Source organism: Tupaia chinensis, unplaced genomic scaffold (genome assembly GCF_000334495.1).
Source record: "Tupaia chinensis unplaced genomic scaffold, TupChi_1.0 Scaffold148210_1, whole genome shotgun sequence".
Taxonomy (NCBI): domain Eukaryota; kingdom Metazoa; phylum Chordata; class Mammalia; order Scandentia; family Tupaiidae; genus Tupaia; species Tupaia belangeri.
In genome coordinates, this window is record NW_006208060.1 from 944,724 (window position 1) to 967,280 (window position 22,557).

General features: G+C 44.3%; 1 protein-coding gene across 1 annotated transcript in view; it reads right to left on the bottom strand.

Annotated features, from left to right (window-relative positions):
- Positions 1–3,555: 3,555 nt before the first annotated feature.
- Positions 3,556–22,557, bottom strand: part of ADGRE1 (adhesion G protein-coupled receptor E1) — a 48,876-nt gene continuing 29,874 nt past the window's right edge. The window contains exons 15-23 of the mRNA XM_006170232.3: positions 20,951–21,150; positions 19,078–19,248; positions 16,221–16,415; positions 14,253–14,488; positions 12,178–12,244; positions 9,470–9,561; positions 6,651–6,819; positions 6,431–6,535; positions 3,556–4,055 (exon numbers count right to left, since the gene is read on the bottom strand). Of these exons, the coding sequence (XP_006170294.1) occupies positions 4,050–4,055; positions 6,431–6,535; positions 6,651–6,819; positions 9,470–9,561; positions 12,178–12,244; positions 14,253–14,488; positions 16,221–16,415; positions 19,078–19,248; positions 20,951–21,150 (1,241 nt within the window). The 3' untranslated portion in view covers positions 3,556–4,049. The remainder of the gene's footprint in view (positions 4,056–6,430; positions 6,536–6,650; positions 6,820–9,469; positions 9,562–12,177; positions 12,245–14,252; positions 14,489–16,220; positions 16,416–19,077; positions 19,249–20,950; positions 21,151–22,557) is intronic.

Sequence of the window (22,557 nt, forward strand, 5' to 3'; positions counted from 1 at the left end):
GAGGTGAACGTTCACCTCATTTGATTACAGTTTGTCTTTTTGTGAAGGAATGAAGTAACCAGTGAAATTCCCCTTGTGGGACATTTGGCTCATGGAAAAGAAAATAACCTATACTGAAAACTTACTATATGCACTGTTCTACGACCCTTGCATATACTGATTTATTTCATCCCTACAACTGTTATGAACTTATTTTTTGCACATGAAGAACTGAGATCAAGAGAGGGAGCCAGCAGGTAACATTGGTGGTTATGGTTGTTGGACTCCCACATGGCCAACCATGGTTCGAGTCCCAGACCTGGCAGCCTGCCTTCTCACTTTCCCCCTCTCTCTCTTGCATGTGTGCCCAAGATTCCTGAAGGAGAATGGAGTAGAAGGATTGCAGCATGACCATTCCCCCCAAGGGGTGATTTTTGCATTCTCTCTCACTGTCTCTGTCTCTCTCTGGTGAGCACATGCACCTTAAAGCAGAGCCTCTAAAAACAAAACAAACCACAAAAACAATATTTAACCTCAGCCAAACACAAGGAGCCAACTAGTGTAAGTTATCTGACTAGGGACTTAAGCTTAAAAAAAAAAAATTAAAAATACTTGCCTCTGACAGTTTGTCATGGAACCACCAAACCTCTTCTGGTTTGGTGTTTCCTAATGGATGAATTGCTTCTTACTCAAATAGGATTTAAAATTGTATCGTGCCTCAGATTTTTCCTTTACACGCCAAATCTTTTCGCGCTCTATGTGCAGACGGCTGCATGGTCAGCTATGGTGTACACCAGTCGTATCACACTTAACCCGAGCGTGGATCAGTTTTAACGTTTTAGCCCTATAGACAACACGGTAACGAACATCTCTGAGCTATATTTAATCACGCGACTATTTTTTTTTAACAATTTTAAATTTTTTAAGAAAATTATTTTCTACGATGACTGTTCATCATTACAGCCTGGAAACTGAATTTGCCCAGCGTGAATTCACTGAACGCCAATCCAGTGACAGATATCATCCATGTTCTCATCCACAGACAATCCTCCATTTCTGTGTCCCTTAAATATCTAGCCTCTCAGGACCAGCAGTTGGCGTAATGGCTATGTCGCTGGACTCCCATGTAGTCGACCACGGTTCGAATCCTGGACCCAGTGGCTTAAACTCACACTGGGCACGTGTGCGTGCGTGCCCAAGATCCCGAGAGGAGAATGGAGGAGAAGGGATTGTGGCGTGGCCATCCCCCCTGGGGGTGATTTCTTGCTTTCTGTCTCTCTATCTCTCTCTCTGTCTTTATGATGAGCGCACATACCCTATAGCAAAAACCTCTCCAAACAAACATCTAAATAAATATCTTGCCTCTCTAATTTTTCTCCTTGATTCCCTTCTTCTCACCCTCCTCCACTCTAGATGGAAAGAGAAAGAGGGGATAGAAGCATGGGGAATGGTGGCGAATCACTCCACCACTGAAGGGCTTTGGAACTTCCTAGGAGACCATCCAGCAGTGGAAGGAAGTCTATACGTCTTCCTCTTTTGAAGTTAAATTTTAATTTTTATAAAGTAAACTTTACAGGACATTCTTTCCCACAGAGCAATTCACACTTTGTTAAGTTTCTTCCCTTTGCGCCCCCCCACCGGACAATTAAAAGCCTCTCTCTCTCTCTTTTTAAAGAACTATTTTATTTAACTTTATTTATTTCTTTTTAAAATTTGACCAGAGAAGGACAGAGTGAAAGAGGGCTAGCAGGTGATGTGGTAGTTAAGGGCGCTGGACTCCCACATGGCCGACCACAGTTCAAGTCCCGGACATGGGGGCTTGCTCTCTTACTTTCCCTCTCGCTCTCTCTCTGTCCCTCTCTGGTCAAATTTAAATAAATAATTAAATAGATAACGTTGAATGAAATAAATCTTTTACAAAGGAGTCCAGTACCTTTACCACACCAACGGCTGGCCCCAAGATTAAGGGGTCGGTTGGTTTTGTTTGCTCAGAAATTTCTCACACTCAATCTCTATTTTCACTTCGCGTTAGCACATGAGTTGAAAATTGTTCAAAATGCGATACACGGGAAAATGAAGTGCTTGTTCTCGGTAACCTCCAGGACAATCTCCTCTGTGGGCGTGAGACATTTGGCATTGTTGTGCTGCTCTTTTTCCTTTATACCCAGAGAGGTGTGACTAAAAGATTATTTTATTACTTGCCAAAGGCAATTTTGCTCTCTCTTGAGAGAGAAAGGGAGAAAATGCCCCCCAATGGGGATGGCTATGCCGCCATCCATTCTCCACCCTGTTGGATTGGGGGCACGCACACATTTGGGGCATATACAACATGTGTTTTAAGCTCCCAGGGCTGGGATTTGAACCATAGTTAGAGTTAGCCATGTGGGATTCATCTCCTTTAACCACAAAGCTAAGGGGCCAGCACTGTCTCCTGCTTTTTAAAGGTTGAGTCATACTTTGAACAATGTCTTTCTTTTGTTACCGAAGACAGTTTAAAAAATATTTTTATATTTACTTCCCTTAAAAAAAACCGGAAGAGTAAAATTTTACAAATTCTGATTTGGGGATAAATAAAATGTTTTAATGTGAAGAAAGGTTATAAGTTCTAAAACTCACGCTACCCAATTTTGGGATTTTTTAAAAAAAACTAATTTAATATTCTCATGAAGAAAAGCGCATTGTAAGTAGTCAGTAATGTTTCTTGAGTGAATAGAGCTGTAATTTTTTCTTCTTTTTTTTTTTTTTGGAGAGGTTTTCGCTATAGGGCGCGTGCGCTTGCCAGACAGACAGAGAGAGAGAGACAGACAGAAAGCGAGAAATCACCCCCCACCCAGGGGGGATGGCCACACCGCAATCCCTTCTCCTCCATTCTCCTCTCGGGATCTTGGGCACGCACACACACACGCCCGGTGTGAGTTTTAAGCCACTGGGTCCGGGACGTGAACCGCGGTCGACTACGTGGGAGTCCAGCGACATAGCCATTACGCTAACTGCTGGTCCCCAATAGAGCTGTAATTTTTGACACCATGAATTGTATGGATTATGAGAAGAAAAAATCATTTCATTTTTAAATTTGCATTTAATCATTGTACATTTACAGCATACAGTATGGTTTTTCAAGGTATGAGGGCGGTGCATGTCAATCTAGTCAAAAATATCACCGTATCCGTCATTCTCAACACGGAAGTTTCCACTCTTGTTTTCTGTTCAATGGTTGGATTTGAGAATCATGCGGTTTTTATTGAGTCTTTACTCCCTCTAGTGGAGACATGTGAAACCACAGGAGTAAAGGAAAACAAATGTATTATAGCTTGAAGTTTCTAGAAAGAAAATTTCTGGAGGTCACAGAAATTAAGAAATGTAGAATCTCCCCCCCCCTTTTTTTTGAGAGTTTATTTTTCTGTAGGGCACATGCACTCACCAGAGAGACAGAAAGCAAGAGATCACCACCACCACCACCACCCCCAGGGAGGAGGGCCACACTGCAATCCATTCTCCATTCTCCTCTCGGGATTCTTGGCATGCACGCATATGCGCCCAGTATGAGCTTCAAGCCACCAGGTCTAAGACTCCAACCATGGTCCACCACGTGGGAGTCCAGCCCCTTAACCACTACACCACCTGCTGGCCCTGAAATGTAAAATTTCTTCAAGTGACTAATTTTAGACCAGCATATAATACCACTGTCGAAACATACAAAGCCTTGTGCAAGACTTCTGTCAGAAAAAAAAAAAAAATTAAATAAGCACGGAACTTATTCTCCTGAAAGCTAAAAGTAAATGAAGTCTTACATTCTTTTCTTTTTTTATATTCCAAATTGTTGCAATGAAATGTAGATGATGAACAGCCCATCCGTGAGTGTAGCCCATCCGTGAGTGTATCTGTTAGCAGTTGCCACAGACAATGCCTTGTAACAAACACTGCATGCTCAGAATTGCTCAGAGAGTTCTGGAGTTGGCAGGACCTTGCGTGGCCACATTATGCCATGAAAAGATTTCACAGGAAGCTCCTGAAGCCACATTCTATCCTCAGACGTAGCTCCATGGGGTATCAGAAAGCAAGAAATGACCTTAACTCTGTAAGAAGAAGAAAAAAAAGTATTTCCTTAAAGTCGGTAGCAGAACCAATACACACGCAATTCCAAGGGTCATATTTGCAGGAGCATGGGTCATAAACAGAAAGATAAACATAGTAACAAAGAATAGAAGAACAGACATTAAAATGCTAAAAGCGATTGGCCCTAGAGTCACAGGCACTGTTGGCGAACCCAAAAACCATTCCTAACCTTGTCACCATGGCTAGCTCCCACTCTAGATGCTACAAAGATATTTTTCTCAGATTTCTTGATACCTACAAGTGGGTCACAGGATATAGCTCTGGGCAATGGGGTGAAAGAAAATTAGTTCCGGGATTTCTGGGAATGTTTTGTTTCTTGTTAAAAAGAGAGATATGAAAGCAGAGTTTGTTGCTTCTGCCCCATCCCTCTTCTTCTTGCCTTGGACATGGTCATGATGTCTGGAGCTATGGCAGCCACCTTGCAACCATGAAAACACTATAATGAAAATCTGACATACTGATGGTTAAATGAAAGTCTAGGGAGAGCCTAGATGCTTTATAACACCACTGAGTGGTAGAACTTATACCAGCAACATCTATCCTCTGACTTCTGTTCTTCAAAGAAAAATAATTTACTATTTAATTAAACCACTGGCTTTTGAACCCAAAAGTATTATTGGAGTCCCCATGTGGTGGTATACTGAGTCATTTAAATTTGCTTTATTGTTGCTTACAACTAATTTTTTAACATTACTAGGGGCCAGGCAGGGGTATAACCATAACGCAGCTGAACCCACATGGAAAAAGTCTTGGGTTCACATCCTGGAGCCCTCTTGGTCATGCTACAATGTATGCCTATTATCCAGACTGGCTAGAACCCAGTGGATCATAGCATGAAGGCCTCATTAGGGTCTCTCTCTGTTGATGAGTAAACTTTAAAAAAATAATAAAATTTGGGGACCAGCAGATGGTGTGGTGCACAAGGCACTGGACTCCCCCATGGCCGAATGGGGTTCAAGTTCTGAACCTGGTGACTTACTTTCTCACTTTCCCTCTCTCTCTCTTGTGAGCACACATGCTTTATAGAAAAATGTTTAAGTAGTAGTAAATAAATAATTAGTTTTTTAAAAAATTAAATGGGGCCAGCAGGTGGTATGGTGGTTAAAGCAACTAGACTCCCACATGGCCAACCACGGTTTGAGTCCTGGACCTGGCAGCTCAGAACTCACATTGGACATGGGCATTCATGCCCAAAGTCCCATGAGGAGAATGGAGGAAAAGGGACTGCAGTTGTGGCCATCACCTCTTGGGGGGATGATTTCTCACTTTCCCTCTCACTGTCTCTCTGTCTCTCTCTGGCAAGTGTATGTGCCTTAAAACAAAAATCCTTACTAACTAACTAAATATAATTTATAAATAAAATGTGTGTAACTGTAATACCTTTGAATGAAAGGTATTTCACTTATATAATGAAATTTAAAATTTAAAAACATAGTGAAGTTTCTCATATTTATATGTATATGGAAATAAGATAGCCTATGTGTGTTTGCATATTTGTTCTTTGAATTCTCTTTTGAGCCATTATAATATGTTCCTGGCTTCCTCACTGCTTAATAAGTAGAACAAAACCCTTCGCATATGCTCGCTGTATATCTGCAGGAGTCATGATTTTGTCTTTTTTTTTTTTTTTTTAATAAATGAAAGAGACAGATCTAGGATTGAAACCCGGCACCTTGGCTGCAGAACCCCCACTGTGAAACCTCACACTTATTTTTTAGAGAAAGAATTTTGCTATAGGGCAAAAATCTATGCTCTCTAGAGAGAGAGAGAAAGCAAGAAATCACCCCCCAGTAAGGATGGCCACACCGCAATCCCTTCTCCATTTTCCTCTCAGGATCTTGGGCATACAAGCAAACATATCCAGTGTGAGGTCTTTCTTTCTTTCTTTCTTTCTTTCTTTCTTTCTTTTCTTTTTAAATAATTACTTTTTTTATTATTTATTATTATTGTTATTTTTCATTTGATCAGAGTGAGACACAGAAAGAGAGAGAGAAAGAAAGCGAGAAAGCAAGCCACCAGGTCTGGGACTCGAACTGTGGTCAGCCATGTGGGAATCCAGCACCCTTAACCACCACACCATCTGCCAGCCCCCAGCAGGAGTTTTAAGCCACTGGGTCTGGGACTCGAACCACAGTTGACTACGTGGGAACCACAGTTGACTGCGTGGGCGCATGTAACCATTGTGCCACCTGCTGGCCCCAAATCCCACATTTTATTCACTGAGCTAAAAAGATGAACACGCTTGCTCCCACCGGCACACAACCCACGGCAGTGTCCAGCGTGGCTAAGAAGCGTTCTGTCTGCTGAGAATCTGCCCGGGCGTGCTGTCTCTCACCGTTTTGGAGGTGGAAGGTATGGATGACAACAAGACCCCGGATGTCTGGGACTGGAAGCTAGACTTTCTCTTCCTGGTGAGGCATCTCCTGTATTCTTCTCGTACCTGGAGAGGAAGACACGTCGCCAGGACATGAACCACTCCTCTGCAGGGAAACGGTCCTGGGACAGGTGACTTCGTGAAGGACAGGGAGGGGGACAGGAGCGCAGTGGCCACTGACCTGGTGATTGAGCACACAGTGAATGAGGAAGATGAAGGCCCCCTGCAGGCTGTTGATGATGGTGAACAGGTAAGCCATGACAGCGGCCACAGGTCCAATCTGGAAAATGCCCAGCACCCAGGAGCAGCCCAAGATGAAGAGCTGGGCAAACGCTTTGAAGGTCAGTATCCTGGGGGAGGACAGGGGCAGAGCGTGAGGCTCTGGGAGGCAGGCAGCCATTGGCCTCATGAGCCAGGCTTCCAGGAGCGACTGAGGCTGCAGTCATGTAACCTGGCCTTTAGGGGGCACCCACAGGCAGAGTGGAGTCTCCAAGCCCAGAGGCAGAGAAGTCAGATCCTAGAAACATTTGAAGGCAGTTGGGGAGCCAGCACATGGCGCAATGGTTACATCACTGGACTCCCATGTAGTCGACAACGGTTCGAGGCCCAGACCTAGCAGTTTAAAACTCATGCTGGGTGCACGTGTGCGTGTGCCCAAAATGCCAAGAGGAGAATGGAGACGGGATGGTGGTGTAGCCACCCCCCCCCCTGCCAAGAACAGAAGGGCCCAAGTGCCCCCCAATTTGGGACATGCTAAATGAATGACGAAGTTATAGTGTGAAGTACTGTGAAGCCTTTCTTCATATTGAGATAAAATAACCTAACATCAAATTCATCATTTTTAAGGATTATTTTATTTAACTTTATTATATTTATTTATTTTTAAAATTTGACTAGAGAAGGACAGAGTAGGGGGGGAGTAAGAAAGGAAACCGCCAGGTCTGGGACTCCAACCGCAGTCAGCTATGTAGGAATCCAGCGCCCTTAACCACCACGCCACCTGCCAGCCCCTAAATTCAACATTTTAACCATTTAAAGTATGCAGTGGCATTGAATTATATTCACAATGTTGTACATCTCCACTATCTGGTTCCAAGACATTTTTATCACTCCAGAAAGAACCCCCATTTCTATTAAACAGCCATTCCCAGTTCCCCTCTCTCTCATATGGCAGCAACCCAAATATCCAACAACAGATGTATGGATAAATAAAATATGGTATATCCATTCAGTGGAATATTATTCAGCCATGAAGAAGGAATGAAGCCCTGAGAGATGATAGAACATAGATGAATTTTGCATACTTAATACTGAGTAAAGGAAACTAGATGCAAACGACCACATATTGTAGGATTTCATTGATATAAAATGCCCATGATAGGCAAATTCATAGCAACAGAAAGTAGATTATAAAGCCATTTTTAAAATAAGATGAACACCGTAGGGGATACAGGTGCAGGTTGCCTGCATTCAAATTCTGACGGATTCATTCACTAACTTTATGGCCTTTGTCATCTATTTAACCTCACTTTGACTTAATTCATCCCTTTGACATACAGACAACTCTACGGTTTGGAAGTATCCCTCATAATTCATGTGTTGAGTTTTTTTTAAAGATTTTTTTGCTATAGGGCACATGTGATTGCTAGAGAGACAGAGACAGAAAGCAAGAAATCACCCTCCTGGGGGGATGGCCATACCACAGTTCCCTTCTCCTCCATTCTCCTCTTGGGATTTTGGGCACACACATATACACACCTGGCATGAGTTTAGGCAGCTGGGACTGGGACTCGAACCATGGTTGACTACCTGGGAGTCCAACAATGTAACCATTACATCATTTGCTGGTCCTCATGTGTTGAGATTTTATGTGACAGTATGAAGAAGGTCAAGAAACTAAATAAGTATAATAAGGGAGGCCAGCCCTGTAACCAAGTAGTTAAAGATACCAGGTCCCACATGGTTGACCACAGTTCAAGTCCCAGCCCTGGTGCTTGAAAAACACACTGGGCATGTGTGCGTGCATACCCCAAATCCCAAGAGGATAAAGAAATGAAGGAAAAGAGGGATTGGGGCATGACCACACCCCACTGGGGGATGTTTGCTCCCTCTCCTTTCTCTCTGTCTCTCTGTCTCTCTCTGGTGAGCACACACACACACACACAGAAATGAAAAAAAAATAAAAGAGCTTCTTTTAAATTCCATGAAATTCATAAGATCATAGTAATTGTGCTAACATCCAAAGTCCACAAACCTCCCAAGGCCTAGTTAATTTCAAATGCCTTACTGGTCTTTTTTTTGGTGACCTCCAGAGAGTGAATGTGTTCACCAGAAAGAAAGAAAGAAAAAGAAAGAAAGAAAGAAAGAAAGAAAGAAAGAAAGAAGAAAGAAAGAAAGAAAGAAAGAAAGAAAGAAAGAAAGAAAGAAAGAAAGAAAAAAAGAAAGAAAGAAAGAAAAGAGAGAGAAAAGAGAAAGAGAGAAAGAAAGAAGAAAGAGAAAGAAAGAGGGAGAAAGCACCCCACAATTTCTTCTCTTCCATTTTTCTATCCTTCAGGATTTGGGGCATGCACACACATGTACCTGGTGTTTTTCAAGCCATTGGGCAAGAACTCAATCTGCATGCTGGGCCATGTGGAATCTGGCTCCCTTAACCACTAGGCTATAGGGCAGGGCCTCGAGCTAGAATATTCTTTTTTAAAAGTTTTTAAAATAAGTATTTTATTATTATTATTATTTTAATTTGCTATAGAGCAGGTGTGCTCACCAGAGAGAGAGAAAGTGAAAAAGCTAGCCACTAGGTTCGGGATTCAAACCATGGTCGACCATATGGGAGTCCAGTGTTTTAACCACCATGCCACCTGTTGGCCCAGAGCTAGAGTATTCTACACAGCCCTCATCACCCCTCTGTCTTGAACTCGGGACCCAGCAGACAGAAGGTGGTCAGTGATGCATCCTAGAAACGAGGAAGGGAAACCCGAGGTGAGGGGGACAGGATCTCACCTGGTGTCTTTGAGACTGGAGACTTCGGCATTGACGCTGGACAGCTTCTGCCTCAGGATCCACAGTGTCAAAGTCAGCAGGATGGAGTTGATCTACAAGGTCAGGCAGCGGGCGGTGAGAGACGGGACGTTCACATGGGCATGGCTAGCCCACCTAGAAGAATAGAACTCTGGAGGCCGGCAGGTGGCGTGGCTGGTAAACTGCTGGACATTCCCACATGGCTGACCATAGTTTGAGTCCTGGACCTGGCAGTTTGCTTTCTCTCTCTCCCTCTCTCTCCCTCTCTCTCCCTCTCTCTCTCTCTCTCTTACTCTGTCCCTCTTCGATCAAATTTTAAAGAAATAAATAATGTTAAATAAAATAATTCTTTGAAAAAAAGAAAAAAAATTAAAATGTAGAACTCTGGCCCACTTCTGTAGCAACCCATCCCGGCAGCCAGGCAATGAAGTCTACAGCCATTCATCCCAGGGGACTGGGTCTGGATTCATCAGTGACAGCTTCTCTAACTTCTGTCCCCTCTTCGACTTAGGAGCAGTCTGAGAAAGCCAATACACACCCCTACGCAATCAGGTTGGATATCCTGCCCCTCGTTCACCAGCTCCCCATACCAACAGCGCTCACCTGGGCCAGACCGGAAGTCTTCCCTCTCTGTCCACTAGAAAGCTTCCTCCTCCACCCAGTTCTCCCAAGCGTCTACTTTAAGGCAGAGCTTGAGAGAGCAGAAGATGTGATGTAGACAGGGTGAGTGTGGACGCCAGAGACAGTAAGGGGAGAAAGCGGTTGGTAGAGACTTGGGTGGTGAGAAAAAAAATGTGGGTGTGAAAAAAAATGTTTAGGACTGTCATGTCTGCTTAAAAAATCTTCTTTGTCTGTGAAACTAGTCTATAGATTGTTTGATGAATGTTTTATCAAATTATAAAAGTTCAGGGCCGGCAAGTGACATGGTAGTTAAGGCACCAGACTCTGCCATGGCTGACTGTGGTTCGAGTCCCAAACTTGAAATGGTGCTTGCTTACTTTTCCTCTCTCTCTTTCTCGGTCTCTGACTGGTCAAATTTTAAAAAAATAATAATAAGTTGCAGCTGGCAGGTGGCAAGGTGGTTAAGGGCATGGACACCCATAGGGTCAGTCAGAGTTCGAGTCCCGGACCTGGAGGCTTGCTTTCTCACTTTCTCTCTCTGGTCAAATTAAAATAAATAAATAAAGTTAAATATAGTAATTCTTTAATAATAATAGTAATTCAATAAATAATTTTTTTTCATTTTTAAGAGGTTTTTGCTATAGGGCATGTGCGCTCGCCAGACAGACAGAGAGAGACATAGAGATAGAAAGCGAGAAATCACCCCCCAGGGGGGGATGGCCATGCCACAATCCCTTCTCCTCCACTCTCCTCTTGGGATCTTGGGCACGCATGCACATGCGCCTGATGTGAGTTTTAAGCCACTGAGTCCGGGACACAAACCGCAGTCAACTACGTGGGAGTCCAGCAATATAGCCATTACACTAACTGCTGGTCCCAATAAATAGTTATTTTTAAAATAATGAAAGTTCAAAGGCAACAATGTTTGAAGACTATAAACGATAAGCTTATGTTTATAAGAGAAAAAAATAAATCAAAACTTCTTTTTGTATTGTCTAGTGCATATAGGTTAATTTATTTGTCATCCAAAGAGCACTTTGCCTACAAGAAAGGACTGGCGGCATGCAAAATATTGACAATCTTTTGTGAAATCATAGTTTATCATCAGCTTGTGTCTGTAAGTTATTGTTTTACATTATTGTATGTTTGATATACATACGACTTGCTACTATGAAGCCTGAAGCGAATTTGCAGCTGAAGTTTATTTTGCTCCTGTTTTCTGAGTGAAGAAAGCGCCCACTGCGGGGGTGGAGGGACGCTTTCCCACTCTGTGTCTGTGTGAGGCTATGCCAAATGGGTGGTTTCTCACTCCCAATTTCTGAATAAGAATCCTTTGCTTCTTCTCATCTGGCTAGTCTTTATTTCCACAGGAGCCACCAGTCATTTAAAAATGAAAGCCGGGGCACTGGCAGGTGGCGTGGTGGTTAAAGGCACTGGATTTCCACATGGCCAACCATGGTTCAAGTCCTGGACCTGGTGGCTTCCTTTCTCACTTTCTCTCTCTCTCTCTCTGGTCTAATTGGAAAATAATAAGACTAATTAATAAAGTTAAAGCAAAACAGTTCTTTCAAAAAAAGAAAGCCAGGGTTTAGGACCAGCAAGTGGCACAGTGGTTAAGGTGCTGAACTCACACATGAACAATTGTGGTTCAAGTCTCAGACCTGGAGCCTTGAAACTCACACCAGGAGCACGTGTGTGTCCAAAATCCCAAGAGAAGAATGGAAGAGAAGGGATGATGGCATGGCCATCCCCCCCCGGGGGGGGGGTGATTTCTCGCTTTCTGTCTCTCTGTCTCTTTCTGTCTCTCTGTCTCTTTCTGTCTCTCTGTCTCTTTCTGTCTCTTTCTGTCTCTCTGGCAAGTACATGTGGGGTCCCTTCCAAGGGCATTTCTCTTTTGGCATAGGGAAAAAATATCACAAACAAATACATTACTCTCTAATTTGGAAATCTCAAGAATCAGAAGGGAGAAATTTTAAAGGGGGACAAAGAATCCTCGTGGCTGGCAGTTCCTGGGCCCTTGGGTCTCTGTGCATCTCCTCCAGAACACATTCACCCAGCGATTTCCTTACCATTATGATGGTGCAAACCGGCCCCAGGAAACTCCAGACAAACCCTGTCTCTGTATTCAGCCAGCAGCTGGGGAGAAAAACAGGGTAAGTCTGCGCCTGGTTTCAGAGCCGAGACCTTCCCGATACGCCTGTCCCACAAACACACTAACGGGGGGACTGTTGGGAGGTGAGACTTGGGGGGGAAGTCTCAGGTTGGCTCCAGGAGCACTTCCATTCCCTCTGGACCACGGTGCATTTTATTTCGCACCTTCTTCCTGCCCCATGCTCTTGAATGTTCTAGCAGGTGCCTGAGGGCTAGCTCATTCTCAATTCCCAGACTTAGTCATCCCTTTCCTGTCTCCACATAACTCTCCATTGATACATCTTCATTCAGATCTCAGCTCAAATGTCACCTCCTCTGAGAAGCTACTCTGGATTATTCCTAGCTAACGTACACTCACCCTCACTTTGATCACTCTCTAGCAGGGTTCGTTGTAATTTTTTTTCTATAATATGCTCCCCAGAGAGACAGGAGAGAGAGAGGGAGAAATTGAAAACTACCCCTCAGGGAAGATGGCCACACCATAATCCCTTGTCCTCGAATCCCCTTCTGGGATTTTGGGTATGCACACACATGCACCTGGCGTGAGTTTCAAGCCTCTGGGTCCAGGGCTCAAACCATGGTCAGCCACATGGGAGACCATGCTACCTGCTGGTCCCCACACTGTACTTTTTTTTAAAGAGAGACTTTTGTTATAGGTACATGCACTCGCCAGAGAGACAGAAAGTGGAAAAATCACTCCCAGGGTGAATGGTCATGCTGCAATCCCTTCTCTAGTCTCCTCTCAGGATTTTGGGCATGCACACATATACACCTGGTGTGAGTTTGAAGCCACCAGTCCGGGACTCAAACCACAGTCAACTACATGGGAGTCCAGCAATGTAACCGTTACGTCATCTGCTGGTCTCCACACTACTTTTTTAACAGCGGTTGTCACTGTCATAAATGATCCTGTCCAGCTGTTTATACACTTGCAAATGGTCTGCCCTGAAAGGCTACCGCCAGTGTGAGAATGCAACTTCGAGTGTCTGCTTATCTGTATTTACCGGGCACCTAACCCAACGCCTGCAGGGACCAGGTAGTCCCTGAGTACTTGGAAGAGCAGGAGAGAGGGAGCGAGGGAATGTGGGAGGGAGAGAAAGAAGGAAGGACAGAAGGGAGAAAGGAGAAAGGGAGGGAAGAAGTGGGGAGCAGAGGAGGAAGAAGAGGAGGGAGGAGGGATTGCCTCTTCTATTTTTGTCTCTGGTCTGTGTTTGCTGCTTTTACTCCATATCAACCTCTCTGCATTGCTCAAGAACACCTCCATATTCCTTTAGTAGGAGTCCTCTCTCTCGGGGCCAGCAGGTGGCGAATGATTATGTCACTGACTCCCGTGTAGTTGACCACAATCCGAGTCCCAGACCCTGTGGCTTAAACCTCACGCCGGTCACATGTGTGTGTGTGCCCAAGATCCCAAGAGGAGAATGGAGAAGAAGGGATTTCAGTGTGGCCATCCTCCTTAGGCTGGTGGTGATTTCTCACTTTATGTCTCTCTGGCGAGTACACTCTTCCTATAGCAAAAATCTTTCAAAAAAAAAAAAAAAAAAACTGAATTACTAAAAAATACCTCTTGGGGCTGGCAAGTGGCATGGTAGTTAAGGTGCTGGACTCCCACATGGCTCACCACAGTTCAAGTCCTGAACCTGGTGGCTTGCTTTCTCACTTCCCCTCTGTCTCTCTCTCGTCAATTTTTTTAAAAAATAATACAAATACATAAAGTTGAACAGATCATTCTTTTAAAAATAAATAAATAAATGAGTATTCCTCTCTCCTCACACACAGGAAGGAAGAAAAATAGGTTCGGCCAACCAGATGCCCTTCCGGGAATAGCAGTCACAGGTACCAGCGATGCCTGAATTTGCTCAGTGCACAACCCGACCGGCTGGACCCGCGATTCTGGGACCCGCAGTTCTACTGCCACCGTGACTGACGATCCGGAAATGATCGCCATGACTCTGGCAGCAGGGGCTTCAGCGAGAGGGAGGGCGGCACTCACCGATCAAGCATCCCATAGCCCTGTGGCTGCACGCAGGCTGCCACCGCCACCACCAGGGCCGGGAGCCCGTAGCCAAAGATGCAGAGGTGCAGCATCTTGATATTGCGAGAGCTGAAGTAATTCACCACCTTCAGGTTCCGCACCGTCAGGAAGAGCAGCATGGCCTCCACCAGCATCCAGAAGAAGGAGGCGAGGAAAAGGTAGTGCAGAAAACCCGCGATGAGGGCGCAGACCAGCTGGAAAGAAGAAACGCGCATGCGCTTCAGGACTGCCCACTGAGAGAGCAGGTGGGCGGGGCGGCCTCGGCAGGGGCTACTAGAGTTCCCCGGACCCGGTGGCTGTTCACAGAGATCCCGTGGTTCTTTTTTATTGTATTGACTTTTGTCATAGGGCACATGCTCTTGCCAGAGAGCCGAGAGAGGGAAAGTGACAAGTCACCCCCAGGGGGCAGCCATGCTGCAATCCTTCTCCTCCATTCTCCTGGGATTTTAGGCAGCATGCACATGCACCTGGTGTGATTTTCAAGTCGCTGGGTCCCAAATTGGAACCATGGTTTGGGGACCAGCAGATGGTCTAATGGTTACTTGCTGGACTCCCACATAGTTGACCATGGTTCAAATCCCGACCTGGTGGCTTAAACCTCACACCAGGTGTATGAGTGTGTGTGCCCAAAATCTGGAGAGGAGAATGGAGAAGAGATTGCAGTGTGACCATTGCCCCTGGTGTGTGATTTCTCACTTTCCCTCTCTCTCTGTCTCTCTCTGGTCAATTTTTTTTAGAATTATTTCATGTAACTTTATTTATTTGTTTATTTATTTAGTTTAATTTGACTACAGAGGGACAGAGTGAGAGAGAGGGGGAAAGTGAAAAAGCAACCTGCCGGGTCCGGGACTTGAACTGTGGGCAGCCATGTGGGAGTCCAGTGCCCTTAACCACCACACCACCTGCCGGTCCCATCTTGTCAAATTTTAAAAATTATTTATAATAATAAACAAAGTTAAATAAAATAATTCTTTTTAAAAAAATTCATGGAAAATGTGTATTACAAAACAACTATGCATGAACTTAAAAAGAAATCATGAAATTGAATTAAGAAGATACTTTGGGAGGCCCACAGGCGGTGTGGTGGTTAAGGCACAAGGCTCCCACATGGTCAACAACAATTTGAGTCTCAGACCCAATGGCTTGAAAATCACACTGGGTGTGTGTGCATGTGTGCCTAAAATCCCAAGGGAGAATGGAGAAGGGATTGTAGCCATCTCCTGGGGGAAGTGATTTCTCACTTTCCCTCTCTCTGTCTCTGTCCCTGGTGAACGCATGCACCCTATGCCAAAAAAAAAAAAAAAAAAGGAAGAAGAAAAAGAAAGAAAAGAAACTGGATATTTCAATGCACAAGGATGGTCCATCTGATAGGGCAGAAGTCAGGCTCTCTGACCTCTCACTTCTAGACCTCAGAGGCACCCTACCCCTGTCGTAACAACCCAAATTGCTAACATATCTTGGGAGGCTCACCCCTGGTGAGAACCACTGGTATAAAAAGTTATAGAAGAGAGGGGTCAGTAGGTGGCATGGTGGTTAAGGACACTGGGCTCTCACATGGCTGACTGTAGTTTGAGTCCTGGACCTGGTGGTTTGCTTTCTCACTCTCTCTGTCTCTCTCTCTCCTTTCTATCTCTTGTCAAATCAAAAATAAATAAATAATAAAGTTAAATAAAATAATTTTTAGAAAATGAAAGTAACAGAAGGGTTCACCATGATGCATACCATGATCATGGAAGTGATTTTCAACTAAGAGCTATCACAAGGAAGACTCAACTAGGTGTGAGGGGGGCAGATGTTATGGGGGGCAGAAGACACAGCATGTGCAAAGGCACTGAGGTGGGAACACGTGTCGGGGCAGAAGAAAAGTAGACAGATGCAGGAGGGGAATGACAGGGCTGAGTAGTGGCACTGCTGAGGGATACAGACCTGGTTGTCTGTCTTGTCTGCACCACCGAAGAAGAGACTCTTAGCCAGCAAGAGACAGATGCAGAGGTGCAGATGGATGTAGGTGTTGTGGTTGCGGATGGAACGACACAGCAGGAAGGTGGCGATGGCCAAGACGAGGCACACCAGGGAGATGATCATACCCACATGACTGATGATGTGCAGAGTGAACTCCATCTGTCAGGAGAGAGATCCATTGTTGACCTCAGGATAGGGTCAACTGGGTATGCCATGATAACTAAGAGAGAGGATTTTGGTTGTGTTTTTTTTTTTAATTTCTTATTTTTTAAATATATTTAATTACTGTATACATGTATAGCATAAAAAATGAACTTTTCAGACATGAAAATACTATATATTAGTCCAGTCAACGATATTACCATACACGCTGTCTTCAATAGATAATTTTCCTTTTATTTTTTAAGAGAGATTTTTACTATAGGGCAAATGCACTTGCTGGAGAGACAGAGAGACAGAATGCAAGAAATCACCCCCTGAGGGATTGCCACACTGCAATCACTTCTCCATTCTCCTCTCAGGATTTTGGGCACGCATGCACACGCACCTGGCCTGAGTTTCAAGCCACTGAGGTCAAGACTTGAACCATGGTTGGCCATGTGGGAGTCCAGTGCCGTGCCATCTTCCCTAATTTTCCATTTTTGTGTCCATTAAATGTTTTGCTTCTTTTCACCCCTTGTTTCCCTTCCCCCCACTCCTCTGTTTTCCACCCTCTTCTCACACTGTCTCTAGTACCCACAGTTGCTTTCCATGCTTTTTTTTTTTTTACATTTTTAAAATATATTCAATCACATTATTTAGCTTACAAGGTGATCATTTCAATATAAGAACATTTCTCTCCCATAGAGTTGATAAAAATATAACAACACTACCTCCCTGTCTTAACAATGCTGTCTTTGTATCCCTCCTCCAAATGTTCTTCCCCAGGCCCCACTCTTCCACAAACACCACATCTGGCATTCACATCCACCTCTTGTGTTTGTACATCCTTTAGCCTGTCAGTTTCAGTTATGGAGTGTGGACATTCCATATATATTAAGTGGGGACATACAGAGTCTCTCCTTCATAGCCTGGCTTGCTTCACTTAGCATTAAATCTTCCATATTTTTCCACTTTCTGTCAAAAGCCAGGGTTTTGTTGTTCTTAATGGCTGGATAGCTTTCCATGCTTTTAAACCTTCCAATCTTCCATATTCTGCTATAAAATACGGACGCTACACTGTTGGTGGGAATGTAAATCAATACAGTCACAGTGGAGAATATGGAGGTTCCTCAAAGACCTACAGATGGAACTCCCATATGACCCAGCAATTCCACTCCTGGGTGTCTACCCAAAGGATAGGAAAACAGTCAGAAAAACACTTGCACATCCGTGTTTGTTGCGGTATTATCCACAATTACTAAGACCATGGAATCAACCCAAATGTCCAAGAGCACATGATTGGATTGAAGAAGTGTGACACATATATTCTATGGAATACTACTCAGCCATAAAAAAAAAACAGGGAGACTCTGACATTTGAGAGAGGATTTTGAATGACTCCAACACAAGTACTGATAAGTGATTGAGAGAAGATGAACATGCTAATTGTCTATAGCACAATCTCTTATTCCATTTGTATGGTTTAGTGGAAAGAGATCTTTAGAGTCAGATGTCCCCAGGTTCAGATGCCACAGCCACCAAATGCCCAGCATGTCTGGATGGGCCTAAGGATGTCTGAGCCTTAAGTCTCCCATCCTGTGAAGTGGGTCTAAAAATATTTAAAATAGAGTCCAGCACATAGTAGGTGCTCATTAAATAAGATCTGTGGGGTCAGGTGGAGATTCCGTGGTAATGCATTTGGACTTAAATAGGGAAGGTCCTGAGTTCATGTTCAGGACCCCAACTGCCTGAGGCTAGGAGTGGATCATGGTATGAAGACCCCATTGGGAGAACTTCTCTCAGAAAAAAGAAAGGAGGGAGAGAGAGAAGAAAGAGAAAGAAAAAAAGAAGAAATAAATTAAAAGAAAGGAATAAAAAGATAAGAAAGAAAGAAGAAAGAAAGAAAGAAAGAAAGAAAGAAAGAAAGAAAAAAAGGAGAAGGAAGAAAGGAAAGGAAAGAAAGAGAAAGAAAGAAAGAAAAAAAGGAGAAGGAAGAAAGGAAAGGAAAGAAAGAGAGAAAAGAAGAAATAGAAAGAAGGAAGAAAAGAAAGAAAAAGAAAGAGAAAAGAAGAAAAAGAAAGACAGAAATAAAGAAGAAAGGAAGAAAGAAAAAGGAAAAGAAAAAGAAAGAAAGAAACTTTTTAATTGTCTAATGGGCCAGCCAGATAACCTAATGGTTAAGGGAGCCAGATTCCACATGGCCCACCAGGGTTCCAATCCTGGCCCTGGCAACTTGAAAAACATACCGAGTGTGTGTGTGTGTGTGTGTGTGTGTGTGTGTGTATGTTCCCCAAACCCTGATAGGATGTAGAAATGGAGGAGAAGGGATTGTAGCATGAATGCACCTCATTGGGGGTACTTTCTCCCTCTCTTTCTCTCTCTCTCTTTATCTCTCTCTGTCAAGTGCATGTGCCCACTGGCCATTCAAAAACACATGTAAATGAGATCTGTGATTGTTACGTTGCCTGCCCTTGTGAAGGGTCAGTATTTCTCATTTCAGATTTAAGCGTCATGGCTTCCCAAACAGACCATGAAATCCCAAAGGACAAAGGCATCCCCTGGATACCCTCCCTCAACACCCCCCACCATGCAGGCACACGAGAAGTGCTTAGTTAATATTTTCCCATTGGATTCAGGGCCAGACCCTCAGGGAGCCTGAGCACAGGCCATCAGTACTGACCGTGAGCTCCCCGGAAGCCATGATGATGGCTAGATTCGTCATCCGATTTAAGCCACAGACGGTACGTGTCTTGGAGGCTTCCAGGATCACACAGTCAATGGGGGTCCATCTCCCTCCCTTCCCGTCTGTGGTCCAGGAAACACAGATGGGCCTCTCGGACTCCTGCTTTGGCTGAAAAACAAAGACTGTGGTCACCTGAGAATCCCTCTCAAGAGGACTTCATGAGGACATTCTCAATAGCCACTGGGGATAAGGGCATTCAGGATACATTCTGTAGGGAATGGGAAAAAATGGGGGGGATTGAATATTTCAATACATGGGGATGGGGCAGCCCACACTCATATGGCTAGAAGAAAACTTCTCCTTCCCTCAACTCTGTGGTACAGCCCCACATAATCACTCACGTATTCACTCACTCTCATTCCATAGGTTTTTATTGAGCAGCGATTGCATCTTTGACCCTCACTGTCTAAGGGAGATATCGGTAAATAAGACAGCCATGGTCTTTTCTCCCAAGGAGATCATTTGGATGACAGGAGAGACATGAAAAATAAATCAACAGGGGCTGGATAGTGATGCAGTGATACACGCGACACTCTGCAAGCTGACCCATTTGAGAGTTCCAGGATCGTGCCCAGAGACCTCTCTGAGCACTCCAGGCCTGGCTGATGCTGGGGGTGGATCGTGGCACCAGGACCCTGTAGGGGTCTCTCTCTCTCTCTCTCTCTCTCTCCTCTTTCTCTCCCAATAAATAAATAAATACAGACCACACAATATTTCTCTAAAAGTGACGTTTGGGGATTGGTTTGGGTACACCAGAAATTGCGGAACCTATTATCTCAATAGCTTCTCATTAAAACAAACAAACGAACGAACAAGAGTTTGGGCCAGTACCCTACCCTAGTGGTTAAGGGGTCCAGATCCTACATGGCCAACCACAGTTTGAATTCCAGCCCCGGTGACTTGAAAAACACATGTGTGTGCATGCCCCAAATCCCAACGGGATGGAGGGTTGCAGTGTGACCATGTTCTTGTGGGATGCTTTCCCTCTCCTCCTCTCTCTCTCTCTCTCTCTCGTAAGTGCACGCACCCTCTAGCAATTAAAAAAATTAAAATACAGCCCAGCAGGTGGCATGAGGGTAAGGCGCTAATCCCACATGGCCACCTGTGCAGCCCTGGTCCCAGTGACTTGAAAAATATGTTGGTCAATGTGCATGCATGCCCACAGATCCCAAGAAGAGAACAGAGAAGGGATTGCAGGAGAATTTGCAGGGTCATTTCTCTCTCTCTCTCTTTCTCTCTCTCTCTCTCAAGCACACATGCCCAATAGCAAACACTTTTCTTAAAAAAATTTAAATAAAAGAAATAAAAAAGTTAATGGGGCCAGATAGTGGCACAGCAGTAACTCAACTGGACCAACATGGGCAAGCCTTGGGGTAGGGTTCTGGGACCTTCCTGAGCTTGCCAGGCACAAATACCGGTGCCTACAACCCTGGTGACTGAGACTGGACGAGGGTTACAGTGCGGAGACCTCACTGGGGCTGCCTCTCCCTCTCTCGATCTCACGGAAGAAAGAAATAACATTAAGAAAAAAAAAATGGGGCCGGCAGGTGACATGATGATTAAGGGTGCTGGACTCCCACGTGGCCAACTGCAGTTCGAGTCCCAGAACTGAAGGCTTACTTTCTCGCTTTCTCTCTCTCTCTCCTCTCTCTTTCTGCCTGGTCAAATTTAAATAAATAAATAAATAAATAAATAAATAAAGGCTAAATAAAATAATTCTTGGAAAAAATAAAAGAGTTAAGGTCACTGGGAGATAGGGAGTTCTCATCGAGTAGGTGGACGGGAGTCCAGCTGAGCCTTCTTCACACACCTGGATGTTCTTCAGAATGTAGATAATGGAATCTGAGAAGTTGGCCTTTTTCTCCCCGGTTATGACACCGCCTACCACACGAGAATTCATCCGCAGCTTCATCCTGGAGCTGGCCAAAGGGCTCTGGGGGTCTTGGAAGAAGCGTTCGTCTAAAACAGACTCCATGCCCTCAAAGGAGAGAAAAGCCACCCTCGGGGGTCCTGCAGGGTCCCACAAATGAAACAACAACAAAAAAGGGAATCAATGTTCAATAGTGATTAGAGACAAGCCAGCACACATGCATGTGTACATGCGCACACACACACACACACACTTTAATATCATATGTATTTTGCTGGGCTGCTAAGTGAGTTTCCAGATCAGTTAGAGACAAACCAGCACACATGCATGTGTACACGCACACACAAACACACACACACACACACACACTTTAATATCATATGTATTTTGCTGGGCTGCTAAGTGAGTTTCCAGATCAGTAAACCTCACCAGAACTACGAAATTTTTAAAAGAACTACTTATTTAATTTAGAGTATTAATATTTTTTAATTAGACCAGAGAGAGAGAGAGAAAGTAAGAAAGCAAACCACCAGGTCTGGGACTCAAACCACTGTCAGTCATGTGAGAGTCCAGTGCCTCAACCACCACGCCACCTGCTGGCCCCAGAATCTCCCTTCTTAAAGTGCCTTGAATTACTTGAATAGCCTTAAACCAAGGCTGCCCCGTCCCTCCTTACCACTGTATTCCTTGCCCACCTCACCCCTCCCATAAGTGTTCTACATTACAGTCAGAGGGTGTTTTCCTACATGGACTTCTATCTGCGAGACATAATCAGATCCTCTTCCAGCTATAAATAAAAATTTCAGGCCAACCAGTGGCATGGTGGTAAGGGAGCTGAATCCAACATGGCCAACTGCACAGTTTAAGTCCTGGTTTAAACAGCTTTAAAACACACAGGGTGGGGATCAGCAGTTAGCGTAATGGCTATGTCGCTGGACTCCCATGTAGCCGACTGTGGTTCAAGTCCCCGACCCAGTGGCTTAAACTCACGCCAGGTGCGTGTGCATGTATGCCCAAAATCCCAAGAGGAGAATGGAAAAGAAGGGATTGTGGCGTGGCCACTTTCTGTCTCTCTGTCTCTCTTTGTCTTTCTGGTGAGCACACTCACCCTGTAGCAAAAACCTCTCCCCCACAAAAAAAAAAAAAATTAGAAAGAAAAAAATAATAATAAAATAAAACATATAGGGTATATGTGTATGCATGCCCAAAATCCTGATAGAAGGGAGAGATGAAGGAGTGTAATGGGATCAGCCCCCATGAGGTTGCTTTTTCACCTTCTCCCTCTCTCCCTCTCTCCCTCTCTGTGTCTCTGACTCTGGCAAGCACACACGCAATATAGAAACACATTTTTTAAAATGAGGGCTATCAGATAGCATAGAGGTTAAGACACTGGATCCCACATAGCCAACTGTGCAGTATATACATATATATATACACACACATACATGTATATACAAACACATATAGCATATACACCATGCACTTGGTCTATCATGATTAAGATCATTAAACTTTTTATGAGTTAATGGATAAATGTCTGCTGATTG